Below are 20237 nucleotides of genomic sequence, written 5' to 3' on the forward strand. Positions count from 1 at the left end.
TTCTGACAACCTTCGAGTCTTACACACCTTAGACAGACATTCATAGATTTAAAACCTAAACCTTCACCAAGTTTGGTCCTCTAATGACCTTTAATCCTTCAATACTTCTTAAATGAATATCCGTTTCTTAAAAACTATAACTCCTTCACTTACCCAAACGACCTGATAAGTGTCGTCATGCTTCCACACTCACCACTTGGTCCTGCTATCCATAATCATAACCTATTATGCTAACATCATTCAAATCTTATCACATGGTCATTATGTCCGCAATCTCATAATCAACATCAATCGATCACCGACCTTAACACTCCACACAACCCAGAATTCCTTTACTTCAAGATCTCTCTTATACTACACCTCAATGGTCTTAACCCGAAACTCACCTTCAGGTCTTCAATCTTCTAAGATTCAACTCCTATTGTCACACCTACAACCATAAGATCTCCTACTCGTACGTGATTCTCGGCTCTCAAGATTCAATCTTAACCCTAAGATTTCAATCCAACTTAGTAAATCTCACTTAGTAATCTCAGCATATTTCCTTGGAATCCATATCACCAACCTCAAGTATTCAACTTATGCTAAAACTTTCTTTCTCCAACTTAATCATTAATTCAACACTTTTCAAATGAAAATTCATCTCTTAAGACTATAATGTCTCCACATATTAATCAAACGCTTAGCGAAACTTATTGCTCGAACTCGACTATAACAATCTAGTTCAGAGTTAATTCTTCTCACTCTTGCTACCATCAAGCTATCATCTAAAACCTGATTAAATCCAACTTATTTAGTCTCTAACAATTCCACTCAGCAATCACATAACCTATAACTTCATAACTTCCGAGAAACTACTTAATACTTTTCCAGCACTAAATCTCTTGACTTGGTCTACCTCTACTTGGAGTAATCACACGAACTAACCAATCAATGTCTATACGACACTCATCGACTTCCACAGATTCAAATCTTAATCTTTTACAATCAAATGCTTAACACGAACTTTCCTCCCAAATTCGACTAATCCTCAATCAATTCAAATTCATCTTACCCGTCCTTCTATCAAAGTCCATAACCAGCTGTGATTCCGAATATCACCCCCTCAATATTAGGTTGATCAGGCCTAATCCATCGAAGGTGGAAATTTAGAAAAACCCACTGGAACAGACAATGAGTTCCTAACATCCAGTAACCACAATTATCCTGATATCAAGTTCCTAACGATTCCGCTATGGAACCACACACCCTCAATCCATGTAAAAGATTAATCCTTCCTCGTCAATTGAGTCAAAGGTCCAACAATCTTGGCAAATCCCTCAATGAAGCGTCTATAATATCCAGCTAAATCCACAAAACTTCTGATCTCTGTCACCATCTTCGGTTGCTCCCAAGCCAAAACAGTCTCCACTTTCGCCGGATCCACAGCTATGCCCTCCTTCGAGATAGCATGGCCTAAGAAATTGACTTCCTCCAGCCAGAATTCACACTTGGAAGGGTTCGCATACAGCTTTTTCTCTCTCAACACTTGTAAAACTTGGCGCAAATGTCCTTCATGTTCCTTCGCGTCCTTCGAATAGATCAGTATATCATCAATAAACACCACCACAAACCGATCTAAGAACTCATGAAAGATGCGGTTCATGCAATCCATGAAAACAACAGGTGCATTTGTCACTCCAAACGGCATCACTAAGTACTCGTAGTGTCCGTAACGTGTTCTGAATGCAATCTTCGGTATATCCTCAGTCTTCACTCTGATCTGATGATAGCCTGACTTCAAGTCTATCTTGGAAAATACAGCAGCCCCTCGTAATTGATCCATCAAGTAATCTATCCTTGGCAACGGGTATCTGTTCTTGATCGTCACCTTGTTCAGTTGTCGATAGTCCACACACAATCTCGACCTTCCGTCTTTCTTCTTGACTAAAAGCACTGGCGCTCCCCACGGTGAAACACTTGGTCGAATGAATCCCTTTGCCGAAAGATCCTCTAACGACTCCGCTTCAAAACTAAACGCCCTAAAATCCTACGTATCGTACCCATAAGGAATTTCCCTGAGATCCTAGCTTCCTTATCAACGCGTCGGTAAAACAACTTCCTAGCTCAGCGTGCTATTCTAGACCTCGTGTAACTTCTATAGTTAATTCACGAGCAACTTTGAATAAGGTCCTACTAGGGATAATAATCATAAGATCTTAGTCTAAGTAGTAACGCAAACCATTAGAGCGAAAATCGCTCTGCAGACAATCAAGTTTCACTCTTTGCAGAGTCACACAACCTAGCACAGAAGACCTATTCCCCAAAGACTCCCAAAAGACTCGACTAAGCTCTGATACCACAATGTAACACCCCGATTTCCAGGTGTCACTTTAGTAACCAAAAATAATCTTTACGCGGAAAACAGGTAATTTTTTTTTTCGTTTTCTTTCCTTTAAATCAAAACGATAAGGAAGTAAAGACAAAACCCAACTACTAAACTAACCAACATACATCAAATATAAACATGTACAGCCTCAGCTGCACTCCCACGTCACGCGCACTCGCAGTGACTCCAAAGCAGTGTGCCCGTAGGCAAATATCTACAGACCCAGAAGTGTAAGTGAGAAAATTAAAATTACAAACCACTAGGAGAAAGTCGGCCTCAATATGGCCTAAGCAAAGACCCCTATGGTCCAACTGACTCACTGTGATCCCTCAGTAAGAGAACCACACGAAAAGTCATGCGTCGGAAACCTACCCGATCCCAAAAGCAAAACGAATCAGAGCTCTACACAAAACATGACGCCTGCCCAAACCTAACCTCCCAGTGCCAAACCCACAACGATCTGAAGTCGGCAAGTTGAAGCTCAACTCTATGCGCCATAGAACTCCTTTCGTCAGACGTCCACGCTCGTCAGTCCGGTCCTCCATGCCCCTTCCCCGATATGTCGCCCGGTGACCAGCTACATCGATCACCCAAGCGGTGGGGGCATCCCGATCCAGCAGCTCATATCTGATCCCCCCCGAGGGAGAGACCGTCGAGAACCAGTCGACCATCGACATCTGGCAGCAGGCCGACCGCCCAAACACAAACATACAAACAAAGCCAAGGCGCTAGGGTCAACTCACAGCAATAAGTACATATACACTCAACATGTGACGGGGTATATATATAAGTTGTTATATAAGCATATAAGTAATCCTAGCATGTTATGGCTCTAACATTGCTTCAATAAACAAACAACACACAGTCTCAGTCAGCATGCATGTATGCGTGAAATGCACAATATGAATCCGGATTTGTGACGCGTTCCCGTTCGCCACAAGTGAAGCATTCCCGTTCTTCACTATGGATGGACCATTCCCGTTATCCATCCTGGATGAACCATTCCCGTTATTCATCCTTGGTGAACCATTCCCGTTATTCACCGTATGATGAACCATTCCCGTTATTCATCATTTATGCAAGGTGAACCATTCCCGTTATTCACCATGATATGCACAGGTGAACCATTCCCGTTATTCACCCGATTGAATGCAACGTGGTTAGCCAAACAACGAATCGCCCTTACCACGAAAGTGTTTAGCTCACAACCCAATCTCAACAAACCCATGAGTTAGTGTCGGTCAATACAACACAACTCGGAGTAAGTGTCGGTCAATACAACACAGCTCCACCAACAAGAATACACAAGGGTCTAGTGTCGGTCAATACAACACAGCCCAAACAACAAGAGCGCTAAGTGTCGGTCAATACAACACCGCTCCAACAACAAGAGAACCCAAGGGATTAATGTCGGTCAATACAACACAACCCCATCAACAAGAGTACGTAAAGTACTCGGTGACTTTCAATCATCACCATAGCTCACCTTAGTGGCTTTCCCCAATTCCAATAACTCACAACAAAGGTCGACTTTTCCCCGTCTTTCGTAAATATTTTCCCCTTCAGTTTTCCTATACTTAAACATTAATAAAAATGATTTCAATTCAGATTAGTCAGGTTATGAGTTTATTTCTCAAAATCTAGGTTTCCCAAGTCTTTAGTTTACAAAATTCTATTCATTCTAGGTTTTCCGAAAACCAACCACCCAAAAGAAGTTTCCCGGGGAAAGTCTAAGTAAACCAACGAATCCCAACAAATGGCTAAGTCCCAAACCCCTCGTTTGAACTTGCCTAGGGTTGCTCATCCAACCCGAAACATCAAAGATCACCAGATCAATGAATCTCCACTCCGAAGTCGCGTCAAAACGCACAATCCAACAAAGCACAACATCACAACATCAGTTCATCAACATAATCAACATCAAAGTAAAACATAAGTCGAATTGATCGACGCCTATCATGGATTCATAGCTAATATATAGTAAGTTGCCCTAACCTCGAGCTGTTCCAGCTTCGCAAACAAAGTTCTCCTCAAACAATTGCTCTGAGTCTTCCAAAGTTCCCTCAACTGAACCTCGGAGAAAAACAAAGCAGAATCCAAACAAAATCGATTAGTTCGATCGCAAAACAATACATAAACGATAGACAAAGCATTAAAGCTTCAGAATAGGACAATCAGGTACGAAAAGACAAGTTTTCGAAAACGAAAAACTCCCCCCCCTTAGGGAATAGCCCATGGCCATAAGGAGAAAAGAGCTTCGGCTCTTTTTCTTCGATCAAATCAGTTTACAAGGTAGTTTTAGGGTAAAACTAAGGCAAAGAAACTGTCAGAACAATTTTCGGACAATCGGGCCGAAATATGACTATCCAGGGGCATTTTGGTCCAAAATAAAGGCTCAAAACTTCAAAGTTATCAGTTCTGAAAACAAATTTGACAGAAATGATCCTCATGACATCCGTGACAACAAATCCTAAAGGCACGAAGTCAGATTAAGTCTTTTTGACAATAAAGTTTCGAAATGTGAGACAAAAAGGGTTTTGAAACAGTTTTTCAGATCCTGGACAACTGGATCACAATCAGCGTTTACTGACAGAGGTTTTAGGCTCATGGGAACCTAGAGAACATAGCCCAAGCGAGAAATCGAAGAAATCAGACAATTTTAGAAAAAACTCAAAACTGTGAGCACAGAAACGACTTCAGAAACGCAACAGAAACAACAATCAGAGGTAGGAATCGTGTTAATTACCTCGATACCTAGAAGTAGGGACGAACTGCACGAAGATTGGTCAAGATTTCGCGAAAATCTCTCCTCTCCCTCTCTCTCTACAATTCTCGGCCAAAATGGGTGAAATGGAGAAGATATTTGCTTTTTCGCGCTATTTATAGGCGGGTGAAATCGCGGAAAAATGAAAATTTCGCGATTCCGATTTTTGCAGCACGATCACCGAGAAATTCTAAGAGAGATTCTGGCGTCGGAATTCCAGAACTCAAAACAAATATCTAGGATTTGGGAAAAACGATATCGAAAAACTCAAAAGCGGTGTCGGTTAATCTGCCCCGAAAAACTACTTTTTGCTGTGATGCTCAAACGACAAAACTTCCTACTGAAGAAAGATTAGAAACGTCGAAACAAGTCTGGCAACGCGGACGGAATCTTCGTTAGAAGTCTCGAATAGAAAAAGTCTTCATCCATCGCTCAAAACTAGGGTTTCGAAGCAAAGAAATTAGCGTCGGCGGACATCCGAAAAGTGAAACATATCGTGCGTACAGTCCAGAGTTCCGAAATGAAACTCTGGTCGATGGAAAAATAAAGAGAATCTTTAAATTTTCCGAGAGTTCGAAATCTCACTCAAAACGTTGCTTTAAGAGCGAAATAGCCTATTCTGGACACGCTCGCCATAAGGCAGGTGTGCAGACGACTCGCACTAACTCCGAAAACAACTACGCAACATTCCTCAAGCAATTCCTGAACTTTCTTCTTCATTAATCTTTCTCAAATGTCAAACTCCTGTCACGCTTACACTGATTCTACGTGTGAGTCGGAAACTTAACTTGTTCTGAAAATCCAGGTCTTACACCATTGCACGCGACCCACCTCCCCAAAACCATCATGACTTCCAACCTTCCACACGCGTCCAACACGCGTCACCCTTCCAGCTTCCCCCCTTCTCCTATAAAAACCCTTCTTCCCCACAGTCATCCCTTTCCGAGACCCCTCTTTACCTCCCTAATCGCTTACCAAACTCCCTCTGCCCACTTCCGCTCCGGAGCCGTCGCTTATCACCCTTTCCGCTACCCACTCTTCACATCCTACTCCGGTGAGTCCCACTGTCCTTATCTTTGCATCATACACATACTCATCTTTTCCTTTCTTTCACTTCACTGTCTTCTAAAAATGGCCTCAAGCCCTTCCTCCCCTAACCACTCCTCTTCTTCCTCCGGAAGCGACCCTGATGCCACCGCCGCCGGCAGCCTCCGTTTAGAAGTCCCGGAGATCCCACCTTACCGACTAAAAACCTACGCCACTCTGCCCTTTCCAGTCCAAATAGCCCCCACTCACGAGGCTATAGACCAACCTTCTATTTTCCAGAATAGCGATCTCATCGTGCAGTTCGTGAACTCCCTGGGTGGTTTGTCTAATGACGATGAGTTTAACGCCAAACTCAGGATCTGGATTTGCAGTCCTGGGGACCGCCCCTGGCTTCATAAGCCAGACGGCGACGTAAAGAGATCCCATTTTTTCTTTGCGTATGAATACATGTTTAGCGAGCTTGGAATCAGGCTTCCTTTCTCGCCCTTTGTCCAAACCGTCCTCCGCGACATCAACGCGGCTCCCTGCCAACTCCACCCTAACGCCTGGGCCTTCATTCGATGTTTTGAAATCTTAAGCGCCGCTGTCGGCATCGCCCCATCCCCCACCAGTTTCTTCTACCTCTACGACGTCGACCCCAAGTCCATCAAAAACAAAGGATGGATTTCCTTGAAGGCCCGAGCCGGCCGGAAGTGCTTGCATCCCCACAAAAGTAACGCGAAGTCCTCCTTCGCACGGAAGTACTTCCGTGTGGCGGTTCATCCCGCCTACCCAGAGGCATTCACCCTTAGAGACGGGACCGCCCTTTTTCCTCTTTACTGGACGGAGAAGCCCAATGGGATCACCGATCCTTCAGAGGAATCTTTGTCCGCCAACGACAAAGCCTTTCTTAATCTCCTTGCCCCACTTCCCATCCTTGACTGCACAACAGTCCTTGAGGGCGCTGACCTCTCAAGAACTCCCAAATACTTAGGTTGCCCATAGCTCACTTTTATTATTGACATTTCCTTTCTCGTCTCCTATGTTGTCACTGATCGTATTTTTTATTGTTACAGAAGATATGAATTTCACGAACGACGAGCTCCTGAAGGCCCGCGAGAGGAGAATGGCTCGCTTTTCCCCAAAATTCAACACTGAGGGCGACGTGAAAAAACGGGGCGGTGCTGAGAACCAAGCCGAGAGCACCAAAGCTCCCAAGAGGAGAAGATTGGTCAAAGCCTCCTCCGGCGCTGGCACATCCAACCCTGGCGCTCAGCCCACCACTGCTGCTGCGCCTAAAGGCAAAAATGTCACTGAAGCCTCCGTCGCCGCGGCTATCGAGCCAACCACCGTACCAGCTTCTACTCCTGCCACCGCCGGTGCGACCGCTACTGTTGCCGCTGAGTCCCCTGCCGGCGCCACAGCCGCCTCCGTCGGTGCCACAACCACCAACATTTCTCAATCCTCAGCTGCCGAGAAACTCGCCGGCGCCAACGCCACAAAAGCTGCTGCGTCTTCCGACACTCCTGTTGGAGAGAAGGAAAAAGAAAATGAAACCCTGAAGTCTCCCTCTCGCCAAGATGCGCCTCCTAGCCCGCCCTCAACACATGATGCGGGCTCCACGCCTTTCCCGCCTCATCAAGGGGAAAAATCCTGTCCTGGCGCTGCCACTACCTCTGAAGCGGCTCAAATTGAACAAGCCCCTGCTCCCGAGGTCGGTTCTTCAAGCTATTATAATATGCTCCTCAACGCCATTGAACCCTCAGAATTCTTACTTACTGGTCTTAATCGTGACGCCATATAAAAAGAAGTTTTGAGTCGGGGCCTTAATGACACCAAGGAGGAGACTCTTGCTTGCCTCCTACGCGCTGGGTGCATCTTTGCCCACGCGTTTGAGAAGTTCAATGCCGCCACCGTTGAAGCTGAGCGGTTGAAGGCCGAAAGTGCTAAGCATCAAGAAGCCGCCGCTGCTTGGGAAAAGCGTTTCGACAAACTGGCGACGCAGGCAGGAAAAGACAAAGTCTATGCCGACAAGATGATTGGCACGGCGGGGATTAAAATCGGCGAGCTGGAGGATCGGCTGGCGCTGATGAAGGAAGAAGCAGATGAGCTTGATGCAAGCCTTCAAGCTTGCAAAAAGGAAAAAGAGCAAGCTGAGAAGGACTTGATCGCACGAGGCGAGGCGCTGATTGCTAAGGAGTCAGAGCTTGCCATACTGCGCGCTGAGCTGGAGTTAGTGAAGAAGGCGTTGGCGGAGCAAGAGAAAAAGTCTGTGGAGTCCTTGGCCTTGGCGAAGTCTGACATGGAGGCGGTGATGCAGGCTACGTCCGAGGAGATCAAGAAAGCGACCGAAACTCATGCCGAGGCCCTCGCCACGAAAGATGCTGAGATTGCTTCCCAACTGGCAAAGATCAAAAGACTAGAGGACGAGCTGGCGATGGAGAAGGCCAAAGCCACTGAGGCGAGGGAACAAGCCGCTGACATCGCGCTTGACAACCGCGAGCGCGGTTTCTACCTCGCCAAAGATCAGGCCCAACATTTGTACCCGAACTTTGACTTTAGCGCCATGGGAGTAATGAAAGAGATAACCGCCGAAGGACTGGTTGGTCCCGACGATCCTCCCCTGATTGACCAACACCTCTGGACAGCGACTGAAGAAGAAGAGGAAGAAGAAGAACAGGAGAAAGAAAACAATGAATAATGTAATTTTAACATTACTTTAGCTTTTACTGTCACCTTGTAGTGTACTTTTCCGCCATTCGTCTATGTTTAAGTAACCCTTCGCCATAGCCTTTTATATCGCCGTTGGATATTTTGTAAATCATGTTGGAATGCTTCCGCCGTACACTTTTTAGTCGCCCTTGGTCCGCAAGTCCACAAGCTCGAAGCAGGAGAGCGAAGTGTGTCTTCAAAATGTGACCGCCAATCTCTGTCCCCTTGTGATTCCCCTAGCAGGTCGCCCGTTGCCACTTTCCACTTGGTACGGCGTTCCTCGGCTGGCGGTTCCGACCAACGCGCAGGAACTATTCCCAAGCTTCTAGCTGCAATAGCTTCCCCGCCTAGAAGATCACCTAACCACGCTACTTGGCGGGATCAACAAAGAATATATAAAGCGTGTAGGTCGCCGACATGGCGCGAATGAAACACAAACCGCTAATAGGCGCAAGGAAATACACAAATACATGAATCACCCATTGACGCGGGACCTAGAAAGATGGTGTACAAACGCCTACAAGATTAAGGAGTCGTGGTGACCCGCCAATCTCTCCCGCATCCGCCCCTCGTAGCATCTTCACGGATCAAGTTGCTTCCGGGGCGAGTCCCTTAATATGGTGAAAGGATTCAACCAGTCCACGAGACACCGAGCTCGAAGCATGAGAGCATAATGTGTCTTCAAGCCGAAGTCGCCGCCGCATCGTCCTTAGGAGAAGGTCCGCCCAGCACGCATGCTCCTTCTCTCGCCAGAGTCCACAAGTCCACCAGACTCCGTCCAAGTCATGAGGAGTAGGAGTGTCCTCACTCGCCGCATCGCCATCACCATCTTGCTTTAGCCTGTTTCCTTATAAGAAATTAGTTTGGCTTGCTCGCCACTCTCAGCGTAAGGCCGCCACCATTTTGCGGTAGGTCGCTACCCTCATCTTTGGCGGTAGGTCGCAACCCTCTTGCGGTAGGTCGCGACCCTCTTGCGGTAGGTTGCCACCATTTTGCGGTAGGTCGCTACCCTCATTTTTGGCGGTAGGTCGCGACCCTTTAGCGGTAGGTCGCCATCCTCTTGCGGTAGGTCGCGACCCTCTTGCGGTAGGTCGCCACCCTTAGCGTCAGGTCGCCACCCTTTTGGCGACTTTTGTGTGTCTAGAAACTGAGTCTTACAGGTCGCCACCCATAGCGTTTGGTCGCCACCCTTTGGCATGTGGTCACCACCCTAGCGGTAGGTCGCCACCCTTGGTGTGATCGTCCCATTTCGGGACTCAAAGTGCTTTGGGTTCCAATGGCCAGTTGGATTACCAAAGCGGTGCTCAGTAGAATGGGCAATTTGTACCCCACACATCGCCAATGAATCCGGTTGTTACGTGGGCTTTTCCGGGGCTAATTTAGTTCATTGATGAAATAACACTCGAAATTCAGCACTCTCTCTCTCACTCTCATTCTCTCTTAGCACAATCCCTCTACCTCTAGGTACTATACCTCTCTTCAATGTTCATTCCCAGAACATTTTCTAACAAGAAGAAGAAGAAGAAAAAGATGTTGTTGGTGGAGGAAATGAGATGTAGATGAAGATGAAGAAAGAAGAAGAAAAGAGATATCTGAAGGAGGAATTGTGGTTAAATTGAGATGAGTTAGGGTTAGATTAAGGGATTTGTGGTTAAATTGAGAATTCAGACTTAGATTAAAGGGTCTTAGATTTAATTCATAGAAATTAGGGAATTTTAATTTTAAAAAATAAAAATAAAAAAGGGACGGTTTTCAGATTTCGCTCAAAGTTCAGGGATGGGTCAAATTTGTTTTTAATAGTTCAGGGACGGTTTCCAAATAATTTTCCAGCGAGGGACGGTTTTCAGATTTCGCTCAAAGTTCAAGGATTGTTATATAAGGGCTTCGCCGGAGGTATGGTGGCCGGAGGGACGGGTCAAATTAGTTTTCAATAGTCTAGGGATGGTTTTCAGATAATTTTCCGGCGAGGGACGATTTTCAAACGATGTCCAAAGTTCAGGGACGATTAAAGTTTTTAACCCAAATAAAAATAACATAATGAACAAAGAAATTACAATACGATGACACTCTTTAATATGAGTTGCCTATTTGTGAAACTCGATCACTCCCAAAACAGAGAAAGCGCGACAAACAACTTGAAACCTGGAAAATCCAGAGCGCTTGCCCAAACACTCAAGTTGTTTCTCAGTCCTTTCCCTACCACCAGGTGTAATAAACATGATGTTATCAAGAATTGAAACATATTTATGTTCATTTGTAGTTTCTGGATCTTCTGGCAGTATGAATTCCCCTACAATAACCTTTCCATTTGTTGGCAAAGCTTTGTGACAATTGCTTAAAATTTCCAAGCATTTCTCGTCTGACCAATTATGCAATATAGCCTTCAACAACAATATCATTTGACACAAAAACATTTATAGTTAGCATTTTAATCAAGTTACCAATAATTGAATCACAATTTTATCACATCATAAATAATTTTAAATAATAAACTACCAAAAAAAAACACAACGAGATATAATTGAATGTCTTGATCAATGTCAAACTAAGAGCGCGTTGTCAATTTGAGTTCTAATTAACTTATGTGTCAAACCCGACTCGCTAATGGGTTAAATTGGTTAAAATTCAGTTCGTATAAACTCCGAGTCAGATTGGCTTGGCTTATAGCTTGCAGGTCATCAAATGTTAATTTTTTTTTTGTTTTATTGAAAAAATGTGTTAAGTTAGATTAGAATGTAGACAATTGTAACAAAAACAAAAAAGAATGTAGACAATTATATCATACGTCACACATGGGTATTCTTTCACGCTTCAATTTTTTATGCATATTAGTGTTTCTAGAGTGAATATAATTTTTTGTATATATTTATTCTTTGACAGGAAACACATTACTTCCATTCTAGATGTATTTGCATTAGAAGTCTATCAACACTTGATTACGATTTATTCATTGATTATGATATTTTTCATTTTTTTTATAATATTTTCAATATTTTTTTCTTTCTAATTTTTACCTTTTTTAATAATTTTTTTCTAAAACTTGTAAGTCAACCCATGGCGGGTCAAGCGGGTCCAATTTTTTGTGTCTCGTAAAAATGTCAGTCGGGCTAACCCAACTCGTTTTTTTTTACAACCTGGATGGGTCAAACTAATTCATGTTAACAGCTCTAGTAGAACTATTTATACTCTCAGTACATATAAATTAATTATTACTATAAGGTAATAAATGTTTAATAATTGTCAAAAAAAAGTTTAATATACTAACCTTTAGCATTATGGCATCACCTCTGGGAATACTTTCAAACATGTTTCCTCCAACATGCTCAATCCCTAAATGAATTTTGAAAATATTTGGATAGAAGATTATGCAAACAAAAAAAAACTTAACAAATGTAGAGATCAGTTGTCGCAAGAGATTGATGGAATACCGGGACGTATTGGTGAATTTTCAATCACTTGTGGAAGGTCAAAATTAACCCCTTTAATTGAAGGGTATTTGGATATTATCATTTTGAGACCTTGTCCATTTCCACCTGCTACGTCAACCAAAGTTGATATACCCTCAAATCCTGTGTATATTTCAATTATTCTGTTCATGTGTGATGAGCATATATCAGACATAGCTCTGTTAAATACATTGTTCATTTCTGGATCTTTTCCGAAGTGGTCGAACTTTGATGTTCCATGAACTCTCTTGAATAGATCAATCTCGGGGTCAATAATTGCTTCCTTAAAATTTTGCCTATATTATAGCCACACACAAAACCGATTTTAAAACATATTTACTTGTATTGTCTTTACTTCTTTTTGTGAAACCAAATATAGAAAATCAATTTATATAGTGTGAGTGTTATTGAGTATGGGCACATCTTTTTTCCATCGTAATAATTAAGCATTGTAACATCACTTACTCACTTACCATACCCTAAACAGTTCACGGTGACAAAGAAACGATGTGAATGAAGCAAGGTAACCATCACGATTTCCTTCAGAGACAAAATATTGACCAGAAGGTGAGACCCCATACACTCTCACCTCGCTACCTGCACCATCCTCACCGGAGCGAGTGGAAGCAGCGAGAAGAGAGTGGCTCGCGAGCAATCGCAGCACGCGTTCGAGCCTGTTTGGCAAATCAGGGTGGTGGTGTTGGGTTGGTAGCTCAGAAGCGATTTCAGAGGCTGACAAGAACCCACCATTTTGTGGGGAGCTTCCCTTGGAAATTATGTCAAACAGGTTGAGCTCAATCGCTGCATTGAGGGCTGCAGGGAAAACCACACTGATACCAAGCACCATGGCAGAGAGGGTGTCACTGTTAGTGCTATCAACATGGTTCTCTTTCTCTGAGGAATTGGAATTCATGTTTAATTCTTAATTTGTAAGCTTGTAGTGTGTGTGTTTTGGGCTGCTTCGCTTTTTATAGGCAGATTATAGTTAATTCATTATCTTGTTTGGTAGGTATTCATTTTGTCCTTTGTTTTTCGTAGGGGTAACGTGTAGTTTTTGCATAACTCTTGGGCAATTTGTTGTTCTAAACTGTAATTAATTAATTATTATATTAAAACAAATATTGATAAACATTATTAAACAATGTCAATTTGAATATTTTTTAATAATAAATCACACATTCATGGAGATTTTTTTTAGCTTGAAAAAATTGTTCATGTCTCATTATAATTAGAGAACTTTATGATCAATAATGAAACTTGAATGTAAGTTTTGTTCTTTAAGAAAAGGTATCGGTCCACACTTTTGGTCTGTATTCATGTTATGTGAGGAAAGAAAAGATGTAATAATAATAATAATAATTTCCATAAAATAATTATAGTAATAATAACAACAAAAAAATGTAATAAGTGTTACGTAGAGTGAAAGAAGCAATGATCGAACTCTAGACCGCTAAGCATAAAAAAAAACTCTAAATTGCTAAGTCATAGAGACTTTGATACCATGATAAATAATAAATTATCTTAAAAGCTTAAGCTATAGGATAATGGCTAAATGAATGATTTTATATTACATTCTAACACTATTTTGAGTATAGAAGAAACTCATAATTTAGGAAGAAGGAGAAAAAAAAAAAAGGAGGAATAGGCTGCCATCATCGTTAACCCCACTTGTCCACGTCAACTTCTACCCCTCCAGCAAACTCATCATGAGAACCATTGTCATTTTCTAAACTCAAAGGTACTAATCGCCCAAAGGAAGTTGAGAAAGAAAACCATGGTCTGGAGAAAACATAGCTCTCGATGCCTTATATGGGGCGTTGAGCGGCCAGTGAGAGGCACTAAGCCCAGTTTTTACGACAACAACCATTACGGAAAGGGTCAAAACTTCATTTTTTTTAACTATCTCTCCATATCCTTTCCATTCTCCTTCAACTTCGTGAAGGAGGGACCCATGGGCCTGTAATTGAAGGAGTGAAGCTCTAAAATGATGGTGGCAGCAATCAGAGGATCCTGAAAACCTCTCGGAGGCCATGGACGACTTGGAAATGTTTCTATGACCCTGGACTCATCTTCGTTCTTTTGAGTTTCATCTCTTCTTTCTCTATCTCTTGTATATGTTTCTTTTCCATTTTTGTGTTCAAATTGTTGTAACTTGATTCTTGTAAACTCATTCATTGATGTAAATGAAATGGAGGAGGTTCCTGATGTTGATTTTAAGCAAATTTGGAGTAGCCTTGCACCATCTAATGTGAAATCTTTTGTCTGGCGTCTGATGCTCAATCGAGTTCAAACGAAGACAAATTTGCGGCGAAGACATGTTATCCGTGATGACCAGAGTCTGGCTTGCTCCTTTTGTCAGCTTCAGGACGAGACGAGTGACCATTTGTTTTGCACTTGTGCGTTCTCCATGGCCATCTGGCGCATGGTGCTTGGTTGGTTTGGGGTGTCCATAGCTTTACCATCACTAGTTAAAGCTTTGTTTGTCCAGTTTCCAGTGTTTGGTAGGTGCAGTTCCAAGAGGGAGGCCTTGGTGACAGTTTGGATGGCGACTTGTTGGTCACTTTGGCTGATGCGTAACAGAGTAATTTTTGATAATGGGGAACTGGATGCAGGTTTGGTTTTGGACTTGATTCAAGTTCGTTCCTGGCATTGGATAAAGGCGAAGAGGGTGAATTTCCAGAATTCTTTTTATGAATGGAAGTTGTCCCCATTGGCTTGCTTGGACTCTTTGTGATTTTTGCAGGGGCTTGTTGCTGGTGTAGGATGTTGTCTGGTGTTTCTCTAGGCTGGTTTTAATGGGGTGAACGTTTGTATGGGAGGGTGGGGTATTTCTAGGGCTGATTGTTTGTTTCTGTTGTAGGTTGTTGGGCGTTCTGTTTTCCTTGCTTTCTGTTTTTTAGTTTCTTCTCATCTCTTGTATTTGGGTTAGCACCCCTTGTGCTAAATTTAAATGCAATTCTTTTGTTTATCAAAAAAAAAATTGATGTAAATGAAAATCTTTTATGTGTGGTGTTTTTTTCTATGCTTCATGCCTCTAACAAATTAATTGATAATATAACTTTCACTAATTTCAAGGGTGACAATAGAGATTCGCAAGCACGAGATACCTTGTCTTAGGATAAATTAGTCATTGGAGATGCCTTTGAGAGTGAATTGAGCTATGCTGTTCCTTTTGGACCTTCTAGATTATAATGGATTAGGCCTAGGAATTCCATATGATAAGTTCACCTAGGCTAAGGATAGCTAGGCGGATGGTTCTCGATATCATTAATGAATGAATTTGTGCATGAGTGTTTGAGTTGAAAAAATTATAGGATTAGATGAATGCATTTTTGAATACATCTTCTTCTTTGTTATCCTTGTAAACCTTCTTTTACTGTTTCATTTATATTAAAAATCATAAAAATAATTTATTCAAATATCTTTTTATCTGCTTAGATCAATATTTTTAGTTGTTGGAATTAATGTTCACACAATTTTTAAGATGATAAATCTGTAATTTTTTTGTTGTTGCTACGATTGAATATTAAAGCATCAAGTCAAAAACATTACAACTAGAAAAACCTTTTATCATTCAGCATTACCGACCATCGTCATTCATTCTGAAAAATTATGTATATTTTACTTTTTAGTAATGCCTGATAGATCACTATTTATATGGTGCACCGTAGAGAACCCCATTTGTAAACTATTAAAAAAAATGAATATGAGACTAAATTCAAGGGGCAAGTTACTAGAGAAATTTCTAGTAATTTTTAAGTTTTTAATCTGATCACCATATATAAATTTAGAAGATATGAAAACTTTTTAGTTTGATTCCATACTTGAGCGACGCGTATGGAAAAATATATATGTTGGGAGATGCTTACTAGTTAATACTCCCTCCGTCCCTAATTATAAGCTAAAGTTGTAAAAATCACACTTATTAAGAAAGCCTTAATTGATGCATTGGTTTTCAAAAAAAATGTACAACTTTCTATGTTTACCCCTATTTATGATAATACTTTTTCATCATTGTACTACTAATGGTGGTGCTCCACTACCAATAAATGCAAGGGTGAATATGGAAAGAAATATTAACTTTTGCAAGGTTAGCTTATATTTAGTGACACAAAAAAAGTCTCAATGTTAGCTTATAATTAGGGACGGAGGGAGTATAATTTCTGATTCTTAAAGAAATTAGTCTCATAAGTGTCGGATATAAGAATATCTTACGAAATCAATTAATTTTATTTTTTTAGATTTGATTTGTATGCATTAACAATTTAAATTTTTTTAACACATGCATTAGTTACATTTTTTTTCATTTTAAACATTTATAAATTGATTTTTTTGAATAAATGAAATTAAAAATAAGAAAGCAACAAACTAGACACAAATAAGAGAACAATGTCCATTTGGAACAAGAAGTGGATTTAACTCAATCGAGGCGAGGACCAATTCAGAGACTAAATTGAAAGCATAAACTCAAGAAAGCAAGTTTGTCACTACACATATTGACCTCACGCGGGATATGTTAGAAACCAACTCGCCACAGACAGGTTGAAATGTCAACAATCTCCACGAGCAAAGCTCTCAAATGTGACGTCAAATGGGAGAAAAGAAGAATATAACATCTGGACAACATCAAACGAGTCGCTCTCACAAATAACATGCAGAAAACCCAACTCTCACGTTAAGAGTAGGTCATGTTTGATGATCATCAACTCGGTCGAGATCACATAAGACCCAATAGAGGAGCTAGAAAAACCACCTAACCAAGAAGCAGATGCATTACGATTTACGAATAAGATCACCAAAGTCAATCAGTTGCTTGGGTGAATCAAAATTGTCATCAGTGTTAAGCTTCCCCGCCTGAGAGAACGACTTTGTGTTAAACTTTTTACCTATATATAATTAAACTTTTTTTTTTTTTTAACCTGTTGCATGGCATGAGTGAGGGTACATTCAACAAAACGGCACCGTTTGATGCATCTAAAAGACAAACTATATATGAAAGAAGGAGGCACTGGGTCAATGTAAAAGTGCAGATGAGATGAGTGCCTGCAAAACCCTTCTCTGCGCTTCACTCTCTTCCTCCTTCATATCTCTCCCCTCTCCGCCACCCACCGCCACCGTCCTTTCTCTCTCCTCGCTCCGCCGCCACCACCACCGCCTCACGTGGAGATGTTGTCACACATCATCTCAAACCGTCCCTGCTTCCGATTCCTCCTCAACCGAAGATGAAGAACCAGAAGAACCCCAATTGCAGCACCTCCTCTCCACCGCCGAGGGAGTCTCCTCGCTCATGAAAATGGACCGCAAGCCTCTTCTCCTCCCTCACAAGCCTCACCCTCGCTGGTTCCCTTACCTCGACCGCTTCCGCTGCGGCGACGGTTCGACCCTCACCAGCACTGAGGTCATCGATGCTCTCGCTCCGTGCATCTCTGAGCCGCGGAGGCTCAGGTTCGGGAATGCTGTTGGGAACCGGAGCTACTCTCTCTGCCTTGTGGTGGAAGGGCTTCGAGACTTCGGCAATGTCTCCGCTTCGTTCCGCTCTGCTGATGCTCTTGGGGTTCAGTCCGTTCATGTTGTGTCTTCTGACGCCAACAAAAGGTGTTAACACTGTTGAGGTGAAACAAAATTTGAAGTAGTGTGTTTAATTTTTCTAATTTAATAGAATTCTATGATGTTTATACTAGTAATGAAGGATTAGAACATTGAATTTATGTTAGAGGAATATGTACTGATCAAGGGGATGGGTAGTTCACATGGTTGGGTTAAGGGTAATTGTAGGTGAATGGCTCGACCCTGAGGAGGGATAATTTGTACTAATTTACTAACGACTAACATTTGCCTATAAAAAAAATGTGGATGTTATCATCACTTGCATCAATTTAAGAGACTTCTTTCAAATTTGACAATCATTTTAAGGCATTATGTTGAGTTATGAACTGAATTATGTGGACATTGTTGAAACTATTGGATGGAGTATTGCATTGTAATTAATTTCATTTTTCACGATGATCGACAGCCTCTGAAAGCTGGGTTCCTTGCTGTAGGTATAAAGATAATCGCCATGTGAGCATGGGTGCGGAGAAATGGTTGGATATTGAACTGTGGGACTCTCCAAAGGGTTGTTTTGATATATTGAAGTCACGTGGTTACCAAATTGCCACAACTCATTTGGGAACGGATGCGGTATTGTTTGTCTCTGCTATGTTTTGTTAGTTCATATCCAGATAAATGGTATGCAATCTGCATCGTATTCATTCATGCAAATGAATGTTTTTCAGTGTTGCACTTGCACTGCTATTTTGTTTTTAGTTATTATAAATCTGGAGGCAAAATGTCTGAAATTCTCAAGTGGCATGCAGTGAAGTTCACTAACCTTCTCTTACTTTTTATAGGTTTCTATTTATGAATTAGACTGGTCCCGTCCAACTGCAATAGTAGTCGGGAATGAAAATAGGTTATTTCCTTTATTTTCATCTCTTGTCTATCCATAAATTAATAGATGCCTTATTAGTAAAGTTGGTTTGGTTCAATTTGAAAAATCCCAAGTAATACTTTTGAAGCTGCAAATATGAGCTGATTGTCAATTTATTCTGGATGAACTATGTCTATGTGATCTTGATGCTGAATTAAATGTCAAATAGTTGTACACTTGTACTTCTTGTAACTTGGGTTTGACTTTTCAGCTCAGATTTCTTATGTATTTTCTTCTTGCAGGGGTATTAGTGATGAGGCTCTGGAATTGTCAGATTTACATTGCAGTATTCCAATGAATGGGATGGTGGATTCTTTCAATGTTTCAGTTGCAGCAGGAATCCTCATGCACCATGCTGTTTGTGATAGAATATCTCGCACGGTAAGGATTTGAATCACGCACTTTATTTGGCACCTAAGGACATATCAACCTGAATATTATATCTGATATTTTTTGAATTGTAGTGTACCATGGTAGTCTTCCTTTTCTCTTAACTCATTTAATTTGAGTAAAAAAGAGTCATGTTACGATAAGATTTTGAAAAATCAGAATCTACAATTTTTTTTTTGCAGTTTATGGAGTTTCTCAAAATAATCTACTGAAATGGGAGGAAAAATAAAGTGTGCTTTTGTATAATTATAATCAGATCGTTTCATTTCTGAAAAAAAAAAATCATTATTTTATCCGACCTCAAAATCACTTATTTACCCTGAATCATAGGAATAGGTATAAAAGTACCGTGGTTATTCAGAGCAGCACTTTTGTTTTGTTTTTATATATTGCCTCTAAATGAAGAAGTGAACAAGTCTGGTTCAACCACATTAAACTCAAGTCTGGTTCTATAATTCTTCAGTTTAACGTTTAGTAGACTCTGATTTTTCCATAACATATGCAGGGTCGTCATGGTGATCTGACAGAAGAAGAAAGACAAATTCTGCTTGCAGAGTTCTTGCTGCGCCATAGCAAGAGTGCCATTAATGTTGTTGAAGGTTATGCCAAACGCAAGGCAGCAACTTTGACCTAATAGCCATGACAAGAAGTTAAATTTCTGCATGTTTGAATGTTCTTGACAAGGATACGGCATGAAACTAGATCGCATCTGGTGACTGATTATTCATACAAACTAGGGAAGCAAATGCTGCTACATTGCATTAGCTTAACCTTTGCGCACGAGGCTTTATAGACAAACAGTTGGGATCCTACCATAGAATACCAAGCTCCTGCTTTGACTGTAGAATAGCCCAATTTATTTATAAATTGAGAATGATTTCATAAGAAGTGCAAATTTTTGTTTAGTTTCTGGGTATAACTGATTGTAAAAGACAAGGATTTTAGTGCTTGTCCTAGTCTGAAACATTTTGACACTAGCTAGATGAAAATGTATTTTTTTTCCCAAAGAAACATGTTGAGTTCATCAGTAAGAATCCAGCAATTTTGATTCTTGTACTACAA

The 20237-nt window shown here is 41.3% G+C and overlaps 3 protein-coding genes across 3 annotated transcripts; 2 read left to right on the forward strand and 1 right to left on the reverse strand.

Annotated features, from left to right (window-relative positions):
- Window positions 1-10844: 10844 nt before the first annotated feature.
- LOC130728572 (isoliquiritigenin 2'-O-methyltransferase-like) lies at window positions 10845-13258 on the reverse strand. Its single transcript, XM_057580079.1, has 4 exons — window positions 12790-13258; window positions 12299-12612; window positions 12136-12200; window positions 10845-11251 (listed from the first exon to the last, which is right to left on the reverse strand). Exons 1-4 carry the CDS (start codon window positions 13227-13229, stop codon window positions 10955-10957), a joined length of 1116 nt encoding a protein of 371 aa, XP_057436062.1. The 5' UTR covers window positions 13230-13258; the 3' UTR covers window positions 10845-10954.
- A 617-nt stretch (window positions 13259-13875) lies between these two features.
- Window positions 13876-15274, forward strand: LOC130728574 (uncharacterized). The gene has a single exon (XM_057580081.1). The coding sequence runs from the start codon at window positions 14505-14507 to the stop codon at window positions 15048-15050; it is 546 nt and encodes a 181-aa protein (XP_057436064.1). The 5' UTR covers window positions 13876-14504; the 3' UTR covers window positions 15051-15274.
- Window positions 15275-17320: 2046 nt separating this feature from the next.
- Window positions 17321-20231, forward strand: LOC130728573 (uncharacterized). Its single transcript, XM_057580080.1, has 5 exons — window positions 17321-17911; window positions 18358-18496; window positions 18706-18767; window positions 19028-19166; window positions 19681-20231. Exons 1-5 carry the CDS (start codon window positions 17352-17354, stop codon window positions 19807-19809), a joined length of 1029 nt encoding a protein of 342 aa, XP_057436063.1. The 5' UTR covers window positions 17321-17351; the 3' UTR covers window positions 19810-20231.
- Window positions 20232-20237: the final 6 nt, after the last annotated feature.

The sequence above is a fragment of the Lotus japonicus genome, chromosome 1, assembly GCF_012489685.1.
Source record: "Lotus japonicus ecotype B-129 chromosome 1, LjGifu_v1.2".
Classification (NCBI taxonomy): domain Eukaryota; kingdom Viridiplantae; phylum Streptophyta; class Magnoliopsida; order Fabales; family Fabaceae; genus Lotus; species Lotus japonicus.